Source organism: Alexandromys fortis, unplaced genomic scaffold, assembly GCF_014885135.2.
Source record: "Alexandromys fortis isolate MF-2015 unplaced genomic scaffold, M_Fortis_MF-2015_v1.1 scaffold_36, whole genome shotgun sequence".
In the NCBI taxonomy this organism is placed as follows: Eukaryota; Metazoa; Chordata; class Mammalia; order Rodentia; family Cricetidae; genus Alexandromys; species Alexandromys fortis.
The window spans coordinates 1,444,734-1,470,086 of NW_026067915.1; the positions used below are offsets into that span (position 1 = coordinate 1,444,734).

The window sequence follows — 25,353 nt, forward strand, 5'->3', positions numbered from 1 at the left end:
GGCGCGGGGGGGGGGGGGGGGGGGGGGGGGGGGGGGGGCAGACCCACACCCACACTGGGAGCTGGCTGCAACATTCCACACAGTGCATCTGAGCCAGGTAAAGAGCGTGGGAACACCCGGGTCCCCGAGTGGAGGAAGCATTGGAAGCTACAGACAATGTGGGAGAATAAATGAAGGGTTTGCCTGCAGAAGCATGTCTGTGACTCAAACACCTGACGAGAAGCAACCAGAGGAAAAGTTTATTTTCACTCCCGCTCGAGGTTGCCTTCCGTCCCGGCAGAGGAGCTGTGGTTGTGGGGACAGTTGTCAGTTGTGGCCACAGGAACAGGAAGTGGCATGTTTATATCCCCATGGCTCAGGAAACAGGACAGGAAGTGGGGTTGGGATTTAAACCTCAAGGTCCACCTCCCTGAGACTCACTTTCTCCAGCTTGGCCCCAGCTCCCAAAGGCTCTCCGTCCTCCCAAATAGTGCCACCAGCTAGGGACCAGCTGTGCAAACACACGAGCCCTTGGGGGACATTCTACATCCAAACTAACAGCAGCTCTCTTGAGCAGCATGGGGAAGGATAAGATATTTAACGCCTACTTTTTATAGTTCTGAACTATTATTTGGATTTTCCTAAGCTTGACACATAATTTTTTTAAGTACCAAGAAATGTTTCTCAGAAAGTGTGCATGGAAAATGTTATGAAAAAAAAAAACAACCAACCAACCAACCAGGTATATGTATATCATCGAGGGCTAGTTCACGTCTTCACATGGATGCCAACTGAAGGGTCGCGGATCTTTGGAGGACAATTTTACAGCAGGGTCAAAGTTAAGTGTGTGTCTTTTGACCACGGTACTTTTCTTCTAGGAGTTTATCATTCAAACATATATATCATTCAAATGTATATATGTGTGTATACACATATATGTGTGTGTGCATATATATAATATGTGTTTGCTGGTATATCAGCAAAAGTGATCTATGCACAAGAAAATGAATGCATTGATTGCAAAAGCAAAGTATTTTGGTGTGGGAAGGATCTAACTTCTATTAATCATAAATCAGTTGAATTAGCCAACACACACACACACACACACACACACACTCACAATGGAATAGGATTTTGTAATGAAGAAGTGATGATGGAATTTCTTTTTCATTTGGAAACATCTACACGATACATAGAAACGAGATTCAGAACAGTGCATATGATATCACTTTGCTTAAAAGATGATATATATATACATACTTATATATACATGTCCTCATTTCCATGTATATGAGTTTTAAAAGCCTCCAGAAGAATATACAGGAAACTCATATGAAGGGAAAATGGAGAAGAGACATAGGGAAGATAATTTACATGTATATTATGCTTTCTGGACCATATGAATGGACTAATATATTCAAAATAATATTTTTTTAAATCTAAGAAGTTATGCTGAAAAGTGTAACTAGTGGTTTTTGCATAGTGGGGTCATAGGATATAAGGGTTGTGCTTCTTTTCAAAGAGTTTTTCATTACTATAAATAAATAAATAAATAAATAAGGTCTAGGGAGCTGTCCCGGTCAGTAAAGCGCCTGGTATGCAAGCATGAGGACCTGAGTTTGGGTCCATGGCACCCATGTAAAAGCCAGGGTTGATTGTGTAGACCCAAACCCTGGTGCTTGGGAGTCACTGGGGCTCGCTGGCCAGCAGTCTAGCCAATCAGCAAACTCTGGGTTCGATTAGAGAGGCTATCTCACAAAATAACAGAAATAGAGGAAGATGCTTAATATCAGTCTTTGTCCTTGACACCACATGTGCATCTGTGTGCACATGTATCCCTACACACATGTACACAGGCAACACACACATTTTTAACTGCTTTAATTCAGATGAAAAATTTTAGTCAAAGAAGATTCTATAGACTGTAAGATCCCTTCCAGACAAAGGAAGCTGTGGTATTGCTCTACAGTGTGGTACCTCCTTCCAAGGTCTAACTCTCCCACAGCCAACTCTGCCAACGGCTAAGCTAGTCCAGTAAGGTGCTGGGAGGAGGAGGCTTTGGGAGAAAGTGCTGTGGGCAGCTGCTCAAGAAATCCCACCCAGCTCCCAGGGTAGGCCCCTACCCCTGGGGAGAACTAGAGTTTACCTCAGAACCCACCAACCCTGGAAGCAAATATGTAAATCCAGGGACAGACCTGGAACCATTGGTAGGGCTGCCAAGTGCAGAGAGACCCAGGGACAGGCAAGTTCCCCTTACCTCGCATCTTCACACACCGAGTCTGGCTGAAGGCGCTGTGCCTCCCAATGGCATTCACCCGCGCCTGCGCCTTCACACAGTACGTGGCCCCTGGTTCCATGGTTCCTAGGTGCAGTGGACTGTCCCCATTCTTCACCACCTTAAAATGCTCCTTTAAGAAAATCAAAACACAGTCACTGCCTAAGGGCAGCAGAGCTAAATATGCGGGGAGAGCTGGGTGGGGAAAACGTGCAGATAGCCCTTTTCCAGACCGCAGAGAACATTCCCTCATTCATCCACTCATTCATATGTATTAAGCCTGTATGTACTACTGACACAGGCACACAACATGGGAGCTTGCGCGCAGGAGAGAAATACCACATACACACATTCCATGTAATGATTGCGGCTGTGAAGAGGAAGCAGGGCAAGGCACGGAGAGTGGCGGAGGCACAAGGGTAAACAGGTGTTTAGAAACACCTCTCCAGCCAAACAGCATTTGAGCGCAGCCCATCCACCTGTCTTGTCCACCCTTCAATTCCCACTCTAAGCCCCAGGCCTGCAAAGGAGCCTGTAGAAGCTTGTAGGGCCCAGCCCAGATGACTCAGGGTATTCACTCAGCAATAAGCCTCCCAGATAAGAGGGTGGGGAATAGGCTCCGCCCCTCCAAAGACTATGAAGTTGATGCCTGCTTCCTCCTGCCCAGCCCCAGCCTTTCTCCCACCCTGTTCCATCTGCCTGGCTGGCAATGTGGTATACCCTGACCCAGCAGGGCAAACTGGCCCACATCCTGGCCCACCTGCCCACACCATGTTCCAAGAATAGCTGTCCCACTCAGCGGAGGGTACACGGGAGCATGTATACATACGGCCCCTAAACTATGTGACACTGGGCACCCCAGCCTGAGAAGGGTACCCACAGAGCTCAGCTGGCTGCTTGAAACCCACACAGCTCAGACTGATGAGCACAAGCAATGGGATCCACCCCTGGAGGATTTGGTCTTGGGAAACAGTACCTCAAGCTGGATAGGAGGACAAAGGGAGAAGACTGGGTGAGGGGGGATCAGTCTGAGGTGCCTGGAGGGCTCAGGGGGGCACAGTCATAGGCATGTGTAGGACCTGGGAGTGAAGGGGAGAAGCTACACTAAGACCTTCAATGAGAGACCAGCAAGGCTTCCACAGGTCAGAGTCCCTGAGTAGTTAAGACTATACTTCTGCTTTGCTCAGAGATTTGGTCAGAGTCTCTGTTGCCCTTACTGATCCTCCTGAGAAAGCCAGCTTTTCCTGGGTCCACTGGAGTGGGTCGCCAGACCTTGTCATTACATCAGCTTCAACAGGGCTACACAGGGAATGGTGTCCACAGTGTCCGCTGGGAGCTTCACCCTGCGGCTGCTGCTGCTGCTGCTGCTGCTGCTGCTGCTGCTGCTGCTGCTGCTGCTGTTTATTTGACCGTCCTTCTATGAGGGCCAGCCTCCCACTCACCCCAGACCACAGCAACCTTCCCATGGGGAAGGGCAGCTCCCTTCCAGGCTTTCTGCACGACCCGCCCAATCATAATTAGATAGGCTTATTCATAAGCCAGCTCCTGGCTCGCGGCCCTCCTTCTGCACTCTGCCAAGACACACACCCTCGAGAGGTTTTGTGCCCACCTTCTGTGCTTTTGAAATCATCCAGAACACCCTGAGCTGGAACATCCTGGCCTGCTGCCCCTGAGTGTCTGAGACTAGCTGACGAAGGAGAAAAAACTAAGGCACCGAAAAGGCAATAGGGAGTCCAATGAGGTGAGGCCTTAGGGAAAGGAGAGGAGTCCCCCAGACTTCAGTGGACCTGGCCTGAAGAGGGCCCTGGTGTCCTGGCCAAGGTAGAAGATGAGCAAAGGTTACATCTTTGAGGAAGGGGTCGACGGATAGTTCTCTCATCCCTTCCTTCTCCCACCACTTAGCTCACACGCACTACAAAACTGGGCTTGACTCCCTCAGCCCCAGAAAGCTCTGCTCCTCTGAGGCCCTGCTCAAAGGCCAAGGTCAGTAGGAAGCCTCACCGTGGCGTCAGGCTCCTTCCTCCAGTAGAACACAAGGAACTCAAACAGGGGCCCCAGGTCTTCCAGCTTAACAACCAGATGCAAGCCGTATTCAGTGACCACCATCCTGGGTGGGGTGAGGACCGCTGTTAACGAGAGAGAGAAAGAAAGAATCAAAGCCAGCTCTGGACCGAACTGATTTTCTTGGAGTAAAATGACCAAGTCATCAGAGGAAATACAGCAGCCCTATGGCCAAGGGAGAGAGAGGACCTGCTAAAGGGTTCTAGGGTGTGGAGTCATGCACATAAGGGGTTTCCTGCACTCCATGGGTGCTCATAAAATCTTTTTAAAATTCTATTTTTATTAAAATATGTTTTCAAAGATTGTGTGCATGTGCACACGCACACATGCATGCACTTGCCTATAAAGCATAGAGGCCGTTTCTCTCCTTCCACCAGGTAGGTCCTGGGAATCAAACGCAAGTCATCCTGCTTGGCAGCAAGCTCCTTTGCTTGCTGAGCCATCTTGGTGGCCCTCATAAAAATGCTTTTTGAATTATGACTGAGTGGAAAACAAATGGTAAAGACTTACTACAATTCATTCTTTATTCCAAAGAGATCTATCCCTTCTCCAGGAGCACAGGCTCAAGAGAAGGGATGAAGGACTCAAGAAAACATCGCTGTCCCTTTGAAGGTGCATGCTCTGTCTCCTCTCCCCACAGCCCTATTTCGCTGTTCTTCACCTCAGTTCATCCTGTGATCAGATGCTGGTCCTTAACGCTTGCTGAACACCGGCCTGACTCTAAACTCTGCTGGGCACAGCTGGCTTGGTCTCTGCTCCTTGGGAATGGACATACTACCTGAGAGGGCCAACCCTAGCATCCCTGTTGTTACACAGAGCACCGGCACACACTGGTATCTGGTGCCTTGCAGACATCAGCAAATTAGCAACTGGGGGGGGGGCTTGGCCCTTCTCGTCTTGACCTCAGGATTCTTCATCTCATATGGAAACTGTCAGCAAGTCAGACGACAATCCGTTCTAGAAATTACAAGCACCATCTTCACTGTGCAGATTCCCAGAGAGGCCAGCAGCTCCTGGGGACGCTTTTCCACCAAGAGGCCAAGAACAGAAGGGTCCACACAGGCTGCCTCCCTCAATATCAGTCTAGAAACTCAAGGACCGGAAGGGCCAGTGTGATGGTTGGTATCGGCTTGGGAAGTAGAAGGGGATGTGTCACGGACCATAACCCTTTACATTTGGGCCCAAGGGCTGTGGAGAAGAAAGAAAGTTCCTAGAGGGAGCATTCAGAGGGCAAAGTATTTTTCCCTTGCCATCCTCACTGGAGAAAATATCCCTGGGTTTGGTGAGCTGCCCCTCGAAGGGACAAAAGGATTTGGTAGTCAGGCCACCTGTGCAAACAGAGCCAGCCCAGACACAACATCACTGCCTCTCAAAGACACACAGAGAAGGCCCGCCTCCTCCAATCTTAGGTCACATGTTATTGGAATCTGGGCCTCTGAATGCCCAGTCTTTTTGATAGACAAAATGACCTGAATTTCAGTTTAGAGAATTTTATTTATTTTTTTTTTTATTTCTTTTCTTTCCCAAGCACTGGGGCAGAAGCCTCTGCCCTACACACTCCATACTTCTCTCACCTGACCCACCGAGAAACTTCGGAAGGCAAATCTTAGCCCCGCGGAACAGAGATGTTAAGGAAGTTGCCTGGAGTCACATAGCTAACAGCCAGAATTAAAGCCCGCGTCAGCCTCCATTCCCAGCCTGTGCTGAGTGAGGTGTCTGTCCGCTGCAGTAGAGAGTCGCAGCTCTAGCTGCACATGACAATAACCTGGGTAGAATCTGAATTCCCAAACAGATGGGCGCTCACACATCATTCAAATCAGACACCCCTAGAGTGGCCCCAGACGGGTGGCCTTTAAGCTCCATGTGATTATAACATGAAATTGAGGTTAAGAATAGCTGCCTTCGCTAAGTTTAGGAATAAGAGAGCTCGGTGGGAGAACACTAAGGCACAATTTTTTTAAGTGTCGGAGAAATCAGAGGCCCCCCCACACACACTATGGGAAAGGCAGGTGGAGTGGCAGTACCAACCAGGCGGTGGTGGCACACACCTTTAATCCCAGCACTCGGAAGGCAGAGGCAGGCGGATCTCTGTGAGTTCAAGTCCAGTCTGGTCTACAGAGTGAGTTCCAGGACCGCCAGAGCTACACAGAGAAACCCTGCCTTGAAAAAAGCAAGAGGAGGGGCGTCTAGAGCTACCGCAGCTAGATCGCTGACTCCACCACACGTGAAGACCACAGGATTCTTGAGAGAGACCCTACCCTCTTCAGCACCTGAAACTCTCGTCTCAGCTTCCCCTACAGCAAGGCCTTTTCCTGTTTATGCTGGCCTCTTAAGCCCACACGTTTCACTGTCCGGCCCCTCCCAAATAACTATTGGCGTTCCCTGATCTCTATCTGACCTGACCTTCCTTCCAGTGAGAGCTGCCAGACCCCAGTGGAGTTCTTGGCCAGATCCCCAGGCTCCCAGGTGCCAGAGGAAGTAGTGCTGGGTGCTACCTGAACTCTGTGGGCAGAGAAAGAGCTGCAGGGTCCTCCAGTGCTCGTAAACCCCCAGGCGCCTGCACTGGGGTCCTGCCGCTTCAGTCACATCTCCCTGTGTCTCCCCGGTGCCTGGGAAAGATGCCCAGCAGAGAAGGCAACAAAAGCCTCCCTGGTATCCCATTCCAACAGTCCTGGTCTCCTCCTCTGCTCCCTGGCTCTCAGCTCCAGCATCCCCAGGGCAACACTACTAATCCTAACGAAAGTTGAGAGCTGTGGTAAGACTGGACTGTGTTGAGCATCGACGTGTTTCATTTCCCGTGATCCCTCAACTATCCCATAAGGCAAAATGTTGCATGCATACAGCTCTCAGGCTCCAAGTTGGATTTAAACTAACCTTCATAATTCCTCAGGGCCAGTTTGAGATCCCTTGCCGTCAAAACCCTCCTGACTTTCTCTCAGCATCCTCTGTCCTCAATAACTTGACTATTACTGGATGCTGACCTAATGTTCCTGAACCCGCACTTCAAGCAGATCTTCCATCACAAGAAGAAAATTGGCTACTGAGGGTCCTGCCCTTCCCCAGCACCAAACTCTGAGCATCCCCTCCCCCGACTCCCACCTTAGACAAGGTGCTGTCCCTTATCACCACCACCCGGTCCTCTATGTGTGGCAGCTGCAGCCACAGTCACTTTCTCAAACACCACCTGGGGACCTCCTTAAGCCTGCCTACCCAGCCACTTCCTCGTAGTCTTCCGTCTACATCTGAAACCTTGAGCTGTCTGGGACCCTATTCTGGATTCTCTTTATCCTCCCTACCTAGACCCTGGACATTCACATCTATTTCCAGGCCTATAGCTAGGAACCTTTGTTGTGTGTTTGGCTTTCACCTCCAAGAGTCCATGGCCTGATTTCCGGTTGCTGTGCATCCATAGCATGCCATGTTGCAGGAACCTGAGCTCCAAAACCACATAGATAGTCTCCTATTCTCAAGAACTGTTTCTCCTGTTAGGTTCTCACCAACCCAGGTAAGAAACTAGATTCTGTCTTCCCACTCCATCCCCAGTAACTGGACCCCAAGCTCGGTCCATTTTAAATGTAGCCATATCTCCTGAATTCATCCACTTTCCTGTCTTACTTAGGGTTTCTGTTGCTGCAGTGAAGCACCATAACCAAAAAGCAAGTTGGAGAGGAAAGGCTTTATTCAGCTTATACTTTCATATTGTCGTTCATCACCAAAGGAAGTCAGGACAGGAACTCAAGCAGGCCTGGAACCTGAAGGCGAGAGCCGATGCTAAGGTCGTGAACGGGTGCTACTTCCTGGCTTGCTTCCCAAGGCTTCTCAGCCTGCTTTCTTACAGAACCCAGGACCAACAGTCTAGGGGTAGCACCACCCACAGTGGGCCGGGCCCTCCCCATCAATCACCAATTAAGAAAATACCTTACAGCTGAATCTTACGGAGGCATTTTTCTCAACTAAGGTTCCCTCCTTCCACATAACTTTAGCTTGTGTCAAGTTGATATAAGCCTAGCCAATACACACACACACACACACACACACACACACACACACACACACCATCTTCTCTGCTGCTGTACAAACCAGAATCCATCCTGGCTTAGCTGAAGGTAACAGTTCCCCTCTCATTCTTCCTCTGCCCTACAGGCTTACCTACTCCTGGTCACTTTCCTCCCAGGGGCCATAGTGTTTGTTCTGTAAGAAAGAGGCGGTCCAGACCCCATCTTCTTCCTCTGCTCCCATCCACTGACTTGGTCGAGCTTTTACTATAGGGCTAGCTGCGTCTCTACTCCATGGCCCATCCATCCATCCCCCACCTCATCCCAAAGGCACACATTCCTTTCCACTCTAGCCATGGCTTGCACTCAGCCACCACTAGCCACTTGCCTGGAGTCTTCTCTTCCCTTCCAATCGTTTTCCAATTATAATTGCAATAGCAAAGGTGTTTGTCAGCAACCACAGAGAGGAATGTTTCTAGTAGCTGTTAAATATGCAGATGTTTTTAAACAACCAAACCGCTCTCAGCAGTGTGGGGTTAATAGGCTCCAGATGGGAGATTTACGGAGGCATGATCAGAATAAGAATCCTAGTGCCAAGGCTAGAGCTCCATACCTGTAGAGCCTAACAAGGACAGCCAGGACTGCCTTCCAGAGTGCGGAAGGAGAAAAGACAGCACGTGAGACCGACCGCAGTTTACAAACATGTCAGAAAGGGTGGTTTGTATTTATCAGTACACCAGCTGATTTCAAGCTGAACATCTAAGTAAAGGTAGTTCCTGCGGGGTGGGAGGAGGTGTGCCTTACTTGAGTTTCGATTAAAGGGGGGCTCCAGCGTGCTCCAGGCTGAAGTCTGTGCGCCCAGCATGGCCCTGACCCTGAAGTTATATGGAACTGTGGCAGTGACGTCATCAGTGACGTCGCACTCCAGACTGTCGGTCGGTGAGCACTGGCTGCTGGGGATCCAGAGGTGGCTCGTGTACAGGCTCTCATACTCCCTGGCCAAGGAGAAGAAGGCACAGAATCACACACACCCATTGAGATGGACTCAGAGATGGCTGTCACTGCCTCCGTTCTGCTTTTGGGGGTCAGCAGGATAAGCATCCTCTCCCCAACTCCAGATCCTCTACTTGCTTCCCACTCCAACCACCACTCTCGTTTATTCCTCGGGAGCCTTCGCATGAGCCTGAATCTGTCCGTGGTCACCACCCTCCTCTCAGGCACCATCATGTCTTGCTTGCTGTGATTTCCCATTCTCTACATTCTACTGTAGAGATCCCGTTCCTTAAACACTCCATACAGCAGACCATGATGTTTCTGTACCTAATGGCTTCTTCTCTAGCCTTCTTCCATCCTACCCACTAAGGATGTTACTTCTTCCCAGTGACCTGTGGCTCTCCCCTTCGAAATGCTGATCTCTTTTTGCCTTGAATCTCTGACTAGATCATCACTGTCTCAAATGTTCTGCCTCTGCTATCCCACAGGTAGGGTACAAATATCACCTCCTCCAGAGGCCACCACCTAAGACAAAGGAGCTGCAAACTCAACTCCATTGCCCCAGCCTTCACAGCTTCCTACTGGGACTCAAAAGTCTAGGTTTGGCTCAGAGCTCTATGCTGATGGAAAGGTTTTGCGTCCCGTCGTTGTTCGGTGGGGGTAGTCACTGGCCACTTGTGGCTTTAGAGTATGTAAACAAGGAAGAATGGAACTCAAGGCATGTTTCAATTTAATTTAAACTTAAATAGCTACTAGGAGCTAGTGGCTGCAAAGCTAAGGAGCACACAGCCCGTGTACTTAGCATCTTCCTCTAGAGCAGTGGTCCTCAACCTTTCTGATGCTGCGACCCTTTAATACAGTTCCTTGTGGTGGTGTGGGGACCCCAACCATAATTTTTTTGTTGCTACTTCATAATCATAATTTTGCTACTGTTATGAATCTTACCGTAAAGATCTGATATGCAAACCGAGGGGTCACAACCCACAGATCGAGAGATGCTGCTCTAGAAGCTAATTTCCCTGTAGCTAGAAGTGTGCACCTCTGTGTCCCCCCCCCCCCGGGCGGGGCCTAGAAGAATGACTACACATGCAGGACTCGGTTTGTGCTTATTGCTAAAGAAATGTGCTGAGCACCAACTCTGCCAGTCACTTCTCAGAGACTGCTAGAGCCAGGACAGCTGGGGAAAACTAATCAGGTTCACCTCTGGGCCAGCTGAACTTTAGGGTCAAGACTTACTTGGGCTTCTAGATATATATGCAGAGTCAAGAAAACTGTGACCTCCTATACCCCCAAAGGGAGTGGTTCTCCAGGTTGCAGGTCAGGCCCAAACTCACCAGACAGTTGGCTTGCTGTTGAAAACGGGCACAACAAAATGTCCCTCCACACCCATTCACACCAAGGGGTGGACCAGGAAGAGCATCTATTCTCGGGCCTCAAAGCCTCCTGGAGCAGAGAAGGAAGGGCTATCTATCCCTCTCGGACATGTTGTCTAAGGAAGACAAATTACTAAGCAAGGCAAACTCACCCTTGGTACTCCACAGAATAGGACACTGTCTCCCTGGGCTGGGCCACTGGACTCCACATCAGGAGATGCTTCATGTTGGTTGACAGTACAGTTAAGTTCTGCGGGGCAGGCAGAAGGGCCACTCCGCCTGGGGTGAAATTAAGAGGGACAGTGAGAGCTGGCATAGCTTCAGATTCCGCACTTGTCCAAGTGCTAGGTCTTCCCCTCCCTGGTTTAGCTCTGCTGCATCTGTAGTGATTACAGCCCCGCTTTAGTGAACAGTGTTCATATTCTGAATAGGTCATTGCTAGATTGCTACAGAACTATCCTATGTAACTTTCTTTTCTTTTTTTCATTTTTTCCTTTTTTTTTTTCTTTTTGTATTTTTGAGGCAGGGCTTCTCTGTGAAGCCCTGGCTGTCCCGAAATTCCCTCCTTAGACTGAGCTGGCCTCAGAGATCCACCTGCCTCTGTCTCCCAAGTGCTGGGATTAAAGGTGTTCACCTCTATGCCTGGCTTTTCATGACCCTACTGAGTTTAAGAACCATTATTTCCCCCACTATATAAACAAACAAAGCAGAGGCATGTTATTTGTTCATGGATATGTTTTTTTATAACTTTACTTTAGTGTGTATGTATGATAAGAATGTGTATGAGTGAGGATGTACATATGCCATGGTGTATATGTGGGTGCCTTTAGGATCCTCTCCTTCCACCAATGGGAACCAGGTTCGCACTTGGGCCATCAGGTTTCATGAAAACATCTTTATTGGGTGAGCCATCTCACTGGTCCTATTTATTTTAATGAACATATAAAATATGTACCCATTACATTTATGGATAGCTATGTGGTATTTTAGCACATATATGTAATGTGTTATTTCAAATGAAAGCAAGCCTATGTTTCTCAAACATTTATCATTTCTTTTTAATTCAAAGCCTTCACATATCCTGTGTTCTGGGCCTTTTGAAATTACTTTTTCCTCTATAGTTAGTCTTCTATGCAATAGCACACCAGAATAAGCTCTAACCGGAACTCAGTAGTTGTTAACCAGTCTTAGCCCTGTCCTCTCTCTGGATCCACGCTCCTCTCCAGCCTCTGGTCACCACTGTCATTCCATTCTAAACACACAAGGTCGACTCTTTGACAGTCCGCCTAGGAGCGAGACTTGCGATATTTATCTGTCTGTGCCTTGTTTATTTCATTTAACATAATATCTTCCAAACCGCCCATGTCTGCCTCTTATGGCTGAACAATATCCCACTGTATGTAGGTACTTTTATCTATTTATCGGCTGATGGACATTTAGGTTATTTCCACATCTTGGCTTCTGTAAACAGTGCAGCAGATGTCTCAACATAGCTATTTAATTTTCCTTTGGATGTATTATATAACAGTGGCAGGGTAGACAAATCAGATGGTGGCTGCACTTGGACTTTTTGAGGAAGCTCCACACTGTTTTCCATAAGGATTATAATAGCTTACATTCTCGGCAATAGTATGTACCAGTATCTGGCTTGCTATTTTTAACTTTTTAATAAAAATCACTTTTACTGTGGTTCTGGGGGATTTCCTCCCAGGGGTTTATACATCTTAGGCAAGTGTTCTTCTTTTGAGTTACATTCCCAGTCTGGGGGTGAGGTGATAATCTTATTTTGGTTTTATTTTGCTGGGATGATTAACAACGCTGACCATTGCTTTATATATCTGCTGGTCATTAGTACCGTGCACTTTAGAAACGTCCATTTAATTTTACTGTCCATTTTCAATCAGTTTATTTATTGACTTACTATTGGGCTCCTTATAGAGTCTACGTGATAGCCTTGGAGCCGGCTGACCTGGATCCAGGCCTTGACGCAACCCTGGACTATGTTATCTTATGGAACCAGAATAACCTGAGCCTCCTTCATGGCAAACCCACTTAGGCTTTTGCCAGTTTCTCAACATGCCCATCTCCAGCTTCTCCATCCCTGGGCACCAGAACACATTAGCTCGTGGCCAGCAAGGCCAAATGGGGCATCAGTGGCCAGGTGGAAAGCTCTGACTCAGGTCTACTGTGGGCAAAGTCCAGCAGAGAGGGGTACCAAAACAGTTCAGAGACTCCACCCGGGGCGGACTGCGAGCCCGAGAACCCACGTGCGGCACAGGAGACTCCTCCCGTGGATAAAGGCAGTGTGTCGGGGACACACCCACAGTGGTACTACAGTTTGCACCTGTACTCGTAAGAACTGCAGGCAGCTCAGCTTTGCCTGGAGCCCCAGGGCGCCGTCTGGACCTCTGCAGCTCTTCTTCCCCCTTTGACACGCTCTCTTCAAGCGCCAAGCACCTGCTCCTCTGCCGTTACTGTCACAGTGATGGTATCCAGCAGTGTCACGGCAGACAGAGTGACAGCTGGGCCTTTATCTAGGCTCTTTCGGTTTCTGCCTCTAGATGGGCACCTGCTGTTTGCGATCAAGCATCAAGCCTCATGACCACGAGGGAGAAGGGGGCTCCTGAAACAGCCTGTCTGCTGGCACTTTGCCTCTCTTCTAGCATAGGACCCTGGTGATGAGCCTTCGTCTCTTCCTTAATGTACTCACTCTGTCTGGGAAGAAAGACCTAGGGCAGTCGCAAGGGGCCTTCTCGGCTTTCCAGCCATAATGTCTTTATTTTTTTTCCAATTCATAATTTTGTTATTAGCTTATGTTTATTGTTCAAAAGAACAGTCTTTACAAAACTCTCAAATGTTTGCTGGGTGGTGGTGGCGCACGCCTTTAATCCTAGCACTCAGGAGGCAGAGGCAGGTGGGTCTCTGTGAGTTTGAGGCCAGCCTGTTCTACAAAGTAAGTTCCGGGACAGCTAAGGCTACACAGAGAAACCCTATCTTGAAAACAAAAAAACAAAGCTTCTCAAATGTGCATGGCAAATTCTTGGATCATAACCCACACCACCCGATTCTGCTTCCCTCCCTGCTTCTAGTGGTCCACTTTTCCTTCACAAAAGCCACCCTTCTACTTTTGTCTTATTACTTAAAATGAATAAAAACAAACCTATATTCTGCATATGAGAGAAAATACCACGTGTCTGAATCTCAATCATTCTGCTCAACATAATGAGTTCAGGTGTCATCCATTTTTATTCGAATGACATGATTTTATTCTTTTGTGAGACTGGGTCTTTTGTGAGACTATGAAGCCAACGATGGCCTGGTCTCAAACTCACAGCAATGCCCTCCCCGCCCCCAGGCTGTGGAAGAGTCAGGCATGGTCACTCACATTCATAATCCCAGCAGTCGGGCAGCTGAGGTAGGAGACTAAGCTAGAAAAAGCCTAGGCTACATAATGAGTTCCAGGCTGCTACAGTATTAGATCCTGTCTCACTGTTTAAAGAAAAAAAAAAAAGATTATGAACTGGAATAACTAAAACTCTGTGTGTCTGTCTCTGTATGTGTGTGTGTGTGGTGTGTGTCTATGTATGTGTGTGTTTTGCATGTCTATCTGTGTCTGTGTGGTGTGTATATTTGTGTCTGTCTGTATGTGTCTATGTGGTATGTATGTTTGTGTGTGTGCCTATGAGTGTGTCTGTGTCTGTCTCTCTGTGTGTCTATGTGGTCTATATATTTGTGTGTGTGTATATGTGCATCTGCATGCGTGTACACATATGTTGGTGCTGGGATTTGAACCCAGGACTTTCTGAATATCATAAACATGTACTGTATCACTGAGAAAAACTCACAACCCAACTAAAACAAGTTTGAAAGAGAGCAGGTCATGAGATGACTCAGACAGTGAAGGGCTTGCTGTTCAAGCTCATGAGATCCCCGGAACCCATGCAGAGGTGAGAGGAGAGAAGCAACTCCACAAAGCTGTCATGGGACCCCACATGAGTACCACAGCATTCGCTGCCCCCGATAATAAAAGTATTTTTTAGAGTAAGAGCAGAGAAACCAAATCCATACATTCCAAGAATTACAGTAATTAAGACTGCAATTTGTGGGATCAAGAAAGATAAAGAAACACAGATCAAAAGGCAAAAATGGAAGACAGCTCCACTCACGTATGCTCAAGTTTGATTTGATAAAGATACAAAGCAGTTCAGTTGAGGAAAGAATAAACTTTAAAACAAATAATTGTGGAACAGTTTGACATGTGCTGGGGAAATAAAACTCCACTAAACCTCACATATTATATAACGATAAACTTAAAATGAATCTTAACCATTACCTCACAAAGGACAACTGTCTAGAATACATAATGAACACTCTAAACGTAATGTCAGGACATCAAAAAACTAAGAGATAACATAAAAAAAGGTACGAAGAGAAATTTCACCAACAGAAATACAGAGAGAGCAATAAGAACATGAAAAGATATTTAAATTGGAGTCGGTGTGATGGCTCAGTGGCTAAGAGCACCTGCTGTTCTTCCAGAGGACCCCGGTTCAATTCCCAGCACCCTCATGGCAGCCAACAACCATTGCAACTCCAGTTCCAGGGGCTCCAATACCTTCCTCGAGCTTCCAAGGGCACTAGGAACACATGCTGCCAAAATACCCATACATGGAAGCATATTTTGTTTATAAAGATGTTTAGGTCATTTGCTAAGGAGAAAATGCAAATTAACACCACGATGAAACAGCATTACTGTGTAGTTAACGTTACAAAACTAAATTCTGGCAACGGGACAGAGAAGATGGATCCCTCATACACTGCCAACAGACTTGTAGATTGGCACATGGATTCTGGAAAATTGGCAGTTTTTTTTTTTTCAAACTAAATATGCAATTACTATCTGACTTAGCAGTTGTGATCTTGGGCATTTAGCCTAGAGAAACAGAAACTTCTGCCACGTAAGATCTGAATATGAATGTTTAAAATTGAACTAGGATTGCTGCAAGTGTCTTCCAATGGGTGAATGGGTAAACAAAGGGTAACAGGCAGGTAATGAGAAGGGGTCATGAGCAAGGAACCCAGGAAGCCTCTAGTGGCTTGGGATGGCCAGGAAACAGCTAGACCCTGAGAGCCTCCAGAAGGTTCACAGTGCTGCAAACATGATGCAATCCTGTGACTCAGTAGACAAGTTAGTTCCACTGGAAATTATCTCAGACTTTCAGAGATGCACAGCAGCAGAGGGGGCTTCTGGATCCCCGTGTCCGTCCTTCCTTGTGTCCACAGAACACAGTGTAACTATAAGATACGACCGTCAGTGGCTGCAGTGTCCCAGACCAACAGTCTTATCACTTCTATGCTTTATTTATGCGTTTCTGCTTTATTTTCTTTCTTCCGGGAACCAGTCCAGGACTCTCCATGTAGTTGTCATACCTAGTTAGTCTCTTCCAGTCTGTTCTCAATCTGTCTTTGTCTTTTATGATCTTGACATTTCTAAAGAGCACTGATTGGCTGTTTTATAGCTTTGTTCTCGGTTTGGGTCTGTGTGATTTCACAGGAATGGAGTGAATTTACACATTTTTAAAGGTTAGCTTGTTTTATCCGATGCCTTTGCTACCACAGCACCATCTCACACTTAGGGACGTCCCCTGGACACATGCCTGAGAGCGACAGGACGGTGCGCCAATTTCAGTTCCTTCGGTATTCTTCATGAATTCCTCAAAGGCTGATGAAGCTGCCCACCCACCCACCCCCATCCTAGTTTCCCAGGGGAGATCAGTCTTAGGCTGTCCCTTTCAGCATAGTAGCTGGAGACAGGTCTCAGCTATGTGACCGTACCGCGAGAGGTGCTGGGGACAGCATTGGTGCTCAGGACAGCTCTTGGCCTTAGACCTAATAGTAAGACTCAAGACTCCCACACTCCAAGCCATATACTACAGCTTTGTTCTTTGAAGACTGAGCACAGTGACTAGAGTCTGGTCTGAGACTGTGCATACTCTGGCTGAGTGATTGCTGTGTGCTTTAATGTAGCAAAGGTCTCTGTCCCCAGGGCCAACCAAAAGCCAAATATGCTCCTTCTGGCCCTCTTCCGTGAGATGCACCAGTGGGCATCAACATGCTCAGGCACCGTCTCCCAAGCATTCTTGCTTAGGGCATTCGTTTCCACCTTGTGTACTCTTTCTATGTACGTCAGAAGAGAGTAAGCCCAAGCAACTGGTTGCAAAATACATATTTTGCTTTGTACTCACAGAAGGACGTGTGTCAATATGTGTAATTACCAGTGATGCTAATCTTGATCTGCAAAGCTGCAATTTATCTGCTAGTTAATAAACACACTGGGAGGGATATGTGAGAGTATGCACATCCTTTTCACCCTTTCTCACGTTAACTCGGGCAGGTGTTGGTAGGTGACCTTCCAGCAATCTCTGCAGTTATGATATGAGTCTCTTTTAACTGAATTGGGATGCTCCTAAAAAGAAGAGCCATTCCTCCTCCATGATTTGTTATGTTTTCAGAGATTTGCTTATTTGCATAGACTCATAGGTACTGATTTCATTTTATGGCTAAAATCCAACGCTACTATTATTGTTACTCAGTTGTTCCAGCTTTGGCCAATTAAAACTCTTTCAGGTTGTATCCATTTGACTCATTGTTGCCCACCTCCCACTCTTTTCCCATTCTAATTTTGTGAATTGATTTTGTTTTGTATTGTTTTGTTGTTGCTGTCGTTTTGGTTTTGTGGTTTTGGTGTTTTGAGACAAGGTTTCTCTATGTAGCACTGACTGTCCTGGAACTAGCTCTGTAGACCAGGCTGGCCTTGAACTCAGAGATCTGCCTGTCTCTGCCTCCCAAATGCTGGGATTAAAGGTGTGTGCCACCACAGTTTGTACTGTTTTTTGTTTGTTTCTTTTTGAGACAGGATCTATGTAGCCTTGGCTGGCCTCAAAATCAGAGATCCACCTGTCTCTGCTTCTGAGTGCTGGGATTAAACGCACTGGTCACGACACTCAACCTTATTAATAGGCTTTAAAACAGTAACTTTAGACCTACAAATTTCAAAGACAATATAAGCTCCAAACAAAGCTAACATCTTATGTAACCACGATACAGTTATCAAAACTGTGAGACTAACGTGGATCAATTACCATAACAAAATTCCAGACTTTATTTGGATTCTGCCAATTCTTCCACTAACAACTTTTTCCATTCCAAGATCCAACCCAAGATACTACGCTACATTTAGGCCTTCATCCTATTTTAAGCACTTCATTGCTTACCACAGATGCTCCTGTCTCATCTTGCATTTTCCTGCCCAGTTCTGTAAGCATCCACTGCTCTAAAGAGCCCCACCCAGGGACTTTCAAAAATCCCAGTGCCTAGGCAGTACCCCAGACGAATTTAGACTCTCTGGCTGCCTTGGCAGTTACATGTGTAACAGCTCCCCAGTGACTCCAATGTTCATTTGAGACAGGGGCACTGATCTAGAATTTACTTCTGGTGGATAAAAAATAGTTTAAGATGTGTTAAACCCCCAACTTTGGGGGTTTCTGTATATTTTCTGGTAGAGTTTATGTTTACTGCAGCAGAGGCCGACTCTGTTCACCTCTAATCAGCCCCCAGCCCAGAGCCCATCATAGAAAAGGAACTTGGAAACAATGAGGGAAACTGAACGAGTAAGCCACATACATCTCGACTCCCATAAGATTAGCCTAGGCCTGTGGGTTTCCTAATCTCTCCACCATCTTGGTCCTTCTAGTTGCTCTGAGATTCATGTCTCCTAAGATCTTAGGTGCAAGGGAGACTGCAGGAAGACTGCCCTCCATAAAGCACTGGGCTCACTTTCCAGGCAGAGACTGCTGCATCTCTTCCTGCCTGGACCCCACTGGTCACCTCGTCGTGTTTGGTTCTTCTTCCCCTATCTTTTCCTCCAAGGGGCTTTAAGGTAAATGACCGGAAAAGGCATCTCCTTAATTCCTTCCCTTTCTCAAGCCTCCCTTTTCCAGCTGCGCGTGTCTCCCCTTCTTCTACACAGAAGGACAAAGCGCACACTCTGGCGCTGGCTAAATCAGAGTCAAACCCCAACTGAGTCTTGGTTCCTGCCCTGAAATGGGGGCCATAAGAGCTGCCTTGCACACCGATGTGAAATGTCTCAAGACCATCTATTGCTAGAGCATCATCTACTCAGAATGTGAGCTATGTTTAGTGGCACAGGCTTTCAATTCCGTCTTCCTGGAAGGGTGAAGCAGAAGAATTGTAAGTTCAAGGCCTTCCTGAGTTACAGAGCAAGCTCAAAGAAGCTTAGAAAATTTGGGGAGACTCTCATCTGAAACATGAAAAGTTAAAAAAAAAAAAAACTAAAACCAGGGAACAAAGGCTGTGAGAATATAGTTCAATAGTAGAGCAATTGCCCCAGCATGAGGTCCTGGGAAGGGAAGGGGAGGGGAGGGGAGGGGAGGGGAGGAAGAGAGAAATGTTGGGGGAGGGGTCGGTTGTGGCTGTCATTGTTATTCTTAGTACATGATAATTAGGAATTATTATTTGTCCTTAGAAAGGACAAATAAGACACCTTTACTTATCTTCCCAGTGATCTCTAAGCAACAGAAGCTCATTCTGCGCTTGCCATGTTCACCTACACAGTCTTGAGCAAATGCTCACAATTACTTGGAGGCAACTCTAACTAAAGCAATTATTTTCTGACACTACCATTCGCGATGCCAAAAGACCAGAATAGTTAACAGACAGACAGACAGACACACACACAGAATGAGAGAGAGAAAGGACTCAGGGTGGGAGCAGGTGAGAACACAACGCATTTGCCACAGGAAGTGTGTGAAGGTCGGGGGACAACTTGAGGAAGCTGGTTCTCTCCTCCCACCACCTGTGTGCTGAGGATTGAACTCAGTTCATCAGACTCTGCAACAAGTACCTGTATCTACTGCACCAGCTCATCAGCCCCTGTTGGAGAATCATAACAAAGTTTAAGGCAAGAAAGTAAGGACAGAATGCATCAACTGTAAAGACAGCAGGGGGCCTGCAATCTAAACTTATTTCCTAAAAGTGGGAAGAAATAGGCTCAAATAACACAGGGTGAGCCCTGAATACACAGAAGAGAAGTGAGCAGAATTTGGACATCTTTCGCTGAACGTTTGGAACTGTGAAAGTTTGGGGGCCAGGAATACCATCCGTTTCCATGTAGGCTAAACGTTTCCAAGTTGTCTTAGTTCTGATTTGCTGCTTAAGTACTCAAGACTCCCACTGACTCCACAAAGTAACCAATACCTTGGAGTAGTAAAACGAGAAATTTCTCTTCAATGCAGTTTGACTTGAAGAAGCATTAGCAGGTAAGGAACTGCAGTTTGGGAACAATAAGGGAGGTAATTACAAGGAGCCAGGAGTGGAACAGAAAATTGCGTAACCTTACTGGCAGAGAAAATGCCCCCAAACCAAATCTTTTTATAAATAGTGTGAAGTACCTTTTTCTGTGAGGATCAAGAAAAATCTAATTTTATAAATCTTATACCCAATATGAAGCTTATAAATTATGTCCTTTATGCTTGTCAGAATTTTTAATCATTTTAAGTGCCACATGAAAAATGCCTGCAATAACTATACTTTAACCCTAAAAATACCAAATGAAATAAATAGCAAAGTGCATAGAACTCTATAAACTATCTTGATGACATCTTTCTAGATGTCTGAGGATATTAGGAAGTTTTACAAATAGAATGCAGGCATTTAAGATTGGAAGATGGAGATAAAAAGGTTTTAAAAAGCATTTTATGCTGGGCAGTGGTGCACTCCTTTAGATCTAGCACTGGGAAGGCAGAGGGCAGGTGGATCTCTGTGAATTCAAAGCAAGCCTGGTCTACAAAGAGTGGTCCAAGACAGCCAGGACTGTTACACAGAGAAAACCTGTCTCAAAGAAACAAACAAGCAAAACACCAAAAACTAAATCAAACCAAAACAAAAGCATTTTAATTCAACCCCAAACCCAGGAAAGTACTGTCACCTTCTTAACCTGTATTCAAGGCCCTACCTCAGATGTATTTAAATTCTTTATTACCTGTGAGAAAACAGGAGATCAAGCTGCAGAAAAGCCACATGACAAGACTTGTTCAGACTCCTCGCAGAACCACTGTGCCGGCCTGTGTCTGGGGTGAGGGTCTCCGGCAAACTTAGTGTGACCCAAGTCATTGCTTCCTTCCAGAGTGAAGTTTTCTATCCATCCTAGCCATCTTGCTTCAGGAAGCAGATGTTGGTGCTGAGGTCAGAGCTGCAATGGAGCTTGAATTGTTCTGGAAAGAGGACCTGGCCCAAATGCTCAGAATGGGCGTACTCTGCACCAGCCTTTCTGCCCAAACCCAGCTATTGCATCAAGGGGAGCGGCCTGTGAGAGTTCCAGAGAAATGCTAACTGGGGAGCTTGAGACATCTGCCCGAGGGAGACATCCGGGCAGACAGACTCAGTGTGGAGGGCCCTGGCTCTTCCCAGCAGACAGTGAACATTGAGGATTATTTTCCCTACTCATCAAGGAGCATCCCCTGCCAAGCGCCTCTCTGCCCATTCATTCAAGCTGGGTGCTAATTAGCTGTTTGCTAATACATACTTCTGGAAAAGTAGAGAAGCAAAATAATTACTATTACTGCTGTTCTCTAGTGCTAGGGGTTGAACCCAGGGCTTTGCGCAAGCTACACAAGCACTCCGCCACTAAGCTACAACCCACAGCTGTTGCCTCGGGTGTTTTTTTTTCTTTTTCTTTCTCTTTCCTTTCCTTTCCTTTTTTTTTTTTTTTTTTTGGAGACAGGGTTTCTCTTTGTAGTCCTGGCTGTCCTAACACACTCTGTAGACCAGGCTGGCCTCAAACTCACAGTGATTAAGCGCTGGAATTAAAGGAGTGTGCCATCACTGCCAAGTTCTGTGGCATCAATTTTAAATATCATTCTAAAAGTCAAAAGGTAGACAATAATAGTTTTATACTTGCAAGTCTGCAAAAAAGAAAAGCTAGGACATAATATGCTAACAAGATTGGCACCTTGTGGTAGAACTAGGAAAACATGAACAAGATTCTTTATCTAATCTTTTAAAATTGATTATTGAATCAAGAATTCACTACTGAAAGTTAAAACCAATTTTTAAAAATTTTAAACAAAATCCAGTAAACTTCAATTCCTTGAGGACTTAAAAAACCCGAATGTACGAATTATAATGGTAAAATAAGCATTGGTTTGAGAATGCGCATCGATTTTTGAACTGAACATATTTTAGTTCTAGTTTCTTAGCTTATTCGCAAGATAATTTTGGGTCAGTCATTCATTGATTCAGCCAGCATTCCCTAGGAGTTTATTATGTGTGAAATCTGGGAACTCAGTAAGTTCTTATCCTTTCCCAACTAATGAAGATGCATACAGAAATACTCATGGGGCAATATTGAATACAGTGGAGGAACCACTGAGGTACTGGGGTACTGAAGAGAAACACCCAATCCACCTTCTGGGATTCTAGAAGGCTTCCTATGGAGACTGGCAGAGTATTGAACTCAGGAGAGTTAGTTACAAATGGTGTTTAGAAAAACCCTACATTTTTTAGACAGAGTGAGCAAGGCTGGAATGAGAAGACGTGGCGAAACATACGGAAAGAAACAAGGGTCTGGAGAGCTCACAGTGTTTTCTGAGTGGTTTCCAGTTCATTCTGAGAGCAGTATCAAGGGCAGGGTTTCAAATGCCAATCTGATGGTGGCATTCTCTGCATTTCAGACTTAAAAGGTTTCTGAGAAAGCAAAACGACAGGCAAGAGGGGGCTCTGCCAGGCATCAGGGTGATAGGTACTGCCAGCCTATGCTAGGCTTCCCCAGGTCTGTGGGAAGAAAGGAAAACCTCAAAATGCAAGACTTAGGATAGTAGCTCCTACATAATGTATGGACTAGGAAGGACTGGGAAGGGCCAGAACGCCAAACGTGACTTTCCGGTTCTGGTTTGGGAAACTGAGTGGACAGCAAGTCTTCAAAGGAAAGAACAGAAAGGCACAGAGTAGGGTGGGGCCAGGGCAGGCAGGGTCAGGGGTCTGCAGAAAGAGGCTGCATTTGCTCACCCTCATGCACTTAGATTTAAAGCATTTGTGTGAGCTGGCACAATCACCACTATGCAAATACCTATCTCAAATTGATGTCGAGGAAATAATACCTCTCCCCTACCTGCGGGGGTTTTTATGGGTAGTGGGTGAGCTTGTGCAAACAAAACTTGTCCACTAAGAATGATGTGCAGACATAGAGAGAGACAGAGACAGAGACAGAGACAGAGACAGAGAGAGAGAGAGAGAGAGAGAGAGAGAGAGAGAGAGAGAGAGAGAGAGAGAGACCAGAGAGGGCAAGAACATGGACTAGAAGACAGAGGTGGGAGGGTAGCTCAGAGAAGTGGTTCTAAAAACAATGAGGAATGATGTGATTGTTCAGGCAGAGTGCAGAAGAGAGTCCCCAGTGAGTTCATCACTGAAAAATGTTCCCTGGATGTAACAACTGGAAAGTCATTGTAATCCCAGCAAGAGGAGTTCCTGTGGAAGCCTTGGATCCAAACCTAGATCATTGTGGGTTGAAGAGTAAATGGAAAAAGTAATGGCCATTTTATGCAAAGAGGAAGAAAACAACTCCATCAGCCTAACATTTCTTTTTCATTTACAAAGAAAATACAGTAATGCATTGCAAAACAGTTGTGGGAATCAAGAATGGGGACAGGAAATCCATCAGAAATATGCCCAACTCTAACCTCTTTTCACTTACCTCAACTGCTTCCCAGTTAACACTATAAGGGGTGTGACTCCTGAAATGAACAACGGTTTAGAGAATAAGCAGGAAGTGGGCCACAGAACGGAGTTCCAAGAATATACCCATCCGTTTGAACAAAAGGGGTTAGATCAGTTCACGGTTCAGCATTCCAGATAGAATAACTTGAGCAAAGCCCAATGATGGAAAGTTTGAGAATTTGAACACAAAGTGAATCAGGGGATTAAAAAAAAAAGGTAAACAAAAAATGCAATCAAGAGTAAGTCTCACACAGCTGAGTTGTGGGGCAGTCCACCACTGATCCACGGGGTCTTAAAATAGTTCTGCATGGCATGAGTCTGTACCAAGACAACCCAGCTCAATTACAAGGAGAGTTAGGTCCTGGGCTCAGCACACACCTACTGGGCAGTGTAATGCCATTAACCTAACCTAGCTTTAGAATTCATCTTTCTGAAGACTGAGTTATCACCCAGTTAGAAAAAAAAAAAAAAAAAACCTCGGATGATCTGCCTATGCCTGGGACATTACACTAGGTAAGGGCTTCTGGATGACTATGCCTCATTGGCTCAACTCTACCACCTGATACTCCTGTCTCTGCTCTTGCTTCTCTTCTGCTTTGTCAATTCTCCTATACTACCTCAACCATCTTGTCTATGCAATATACCCAAATCAAACTATCCTTTATCCTGTTGCCTGCAGCTTTGTTTTTGTTGACCCGAGGTATGAAGGAGCTAAGACTTCGAGTTCACTATGTAGGCGATTTGGGATGACCACGTCCTGATTTTCTTGCCTCCATCCACAAGTGTGGGGATTGGTGTACATCAACATGCATGGTTTATATGACACTGGAAATCAAACCCACAGGCCTGTGAATATTAGGCACTACTCTACCAACTGAGCTACAGCCCAGCCACGTTGTCAGAATTCCTGGGATTTTCTGCAGAATTGGAAGATGGTTCAGGCCTGAAGAGGAACAGATGAATGGATAGATAGGTATGCCTAAATAGCATATCCCCCCACTTGCTACTTAATTCTTTGGTATTTAATTTTGTTAGGAAAAACAAGAACTTTATGTAAAGAGAGCGAGGGGGGAAAAGGTCATACTTTTTACCCCCAATCTGAGCCTCACTCATCAGACAAAGAATCCAGGACCAGGCCAAAGGGCCAATTACTTTACCCTGTTCGTGTACTCTTCACTTACTCTGCAGAGATTCCCATATATTTATGCCCGTGTTTAAGAGCATCTGACATTTAGCTCTCATTTCTTTTTCCTGGAAGTCACACAGAGAATTTAAACAGTGGAATTCCTTTCAGACTCTTGTTTCCACCAATTCTCCTCTGGCTGTTATTTTCAAAATCCAGTTTTCAGAGCTGTCTGACTTCTAAACTTGCTGAGAGGCTGGAGAAATGGCCCAGTGGTTAGTAGCACTATCAGCTCTTCCAGAGGATCTGGGGTCAATTCTAGTGCCCCGTGCTTACACAACCCCTTCACAGGGGTTCTGGTGCCCTGGGCCTCTCTCCAAGAGCACTGAGAGACACTCAGGCAACATACCCACACATGTTTAAAAAAAAATAGTAAAAAGTTTTAAAGTCATTTAAGTCTACTGATGGTCTTCAAGAAATAAATCTCTTGAAATCAATGAGTTAAAACCTTTATGTCTGTAACACTGTCATCTTCCTGTAGTTATAGCTGGTTTCTATGTAACATGACCCAATAGCTTCTATGAACACAGAGAATCGGGTTTTATTCTGAACAGCCCTTTGTAGTTAAAGTTCATATTTGAATTAAACAAATAGCACTTTAATGTACACATCTTCTCCATGTAGGTACTGCATCCCTAGAATACCAATGTCCCCAAAGCCTTGTTAGCTTGTTTTTTTTTTTTTCATTGTAATGCAGGGTGA

General features: G+C 46.0%; 1 protein-coding gene across 3 annotated transcripts in view; it reads right to left on the reverse strand.

The window, feature by feature from the left end:
• The window catches only part of Il20rb (interleukin 20 receptor subunit beta), a 27,395-nt gene extending 5,932 nt beyond the window's left edge, over positions 1-21,463 (reverse strand). Inside the window, exons 1-5 of one of the 3 annotated variants that reach the window (XM_050139653.1) lie at positions 20,737-21,463; positions 10,829-10,955; positions 9,115-9,305; positions 4,256-4,380; positions 2,237-2,387 (exon numbers count right to left, since the gene is read on the reverse strand). In XM_050139653.1, the coding sequence (XP_049995610.1) occupies positions 2,237-2,387; positions 4,256-4,380; positions 9,115-9,305; positions 10,829-10,955; positions 20,737-20,776 (634 nt within the window). In that variant the 5' untranslated portion in view covers positions 20,777-21,463. Of the gene's footprint in view, positions 1-2,236; positions 2,388-4,255; positions 4,381-9,114; positions 9,306-10,828; positions 13,125-20,736 lie in introns of those variants that run through there. The other 2 variants (XM_050139652.1, XM_050139654.1) reach the window with 2 other exon arrangements.
• Positions 21,464-25,353: the final 3,890 nt, after the last annotated feature.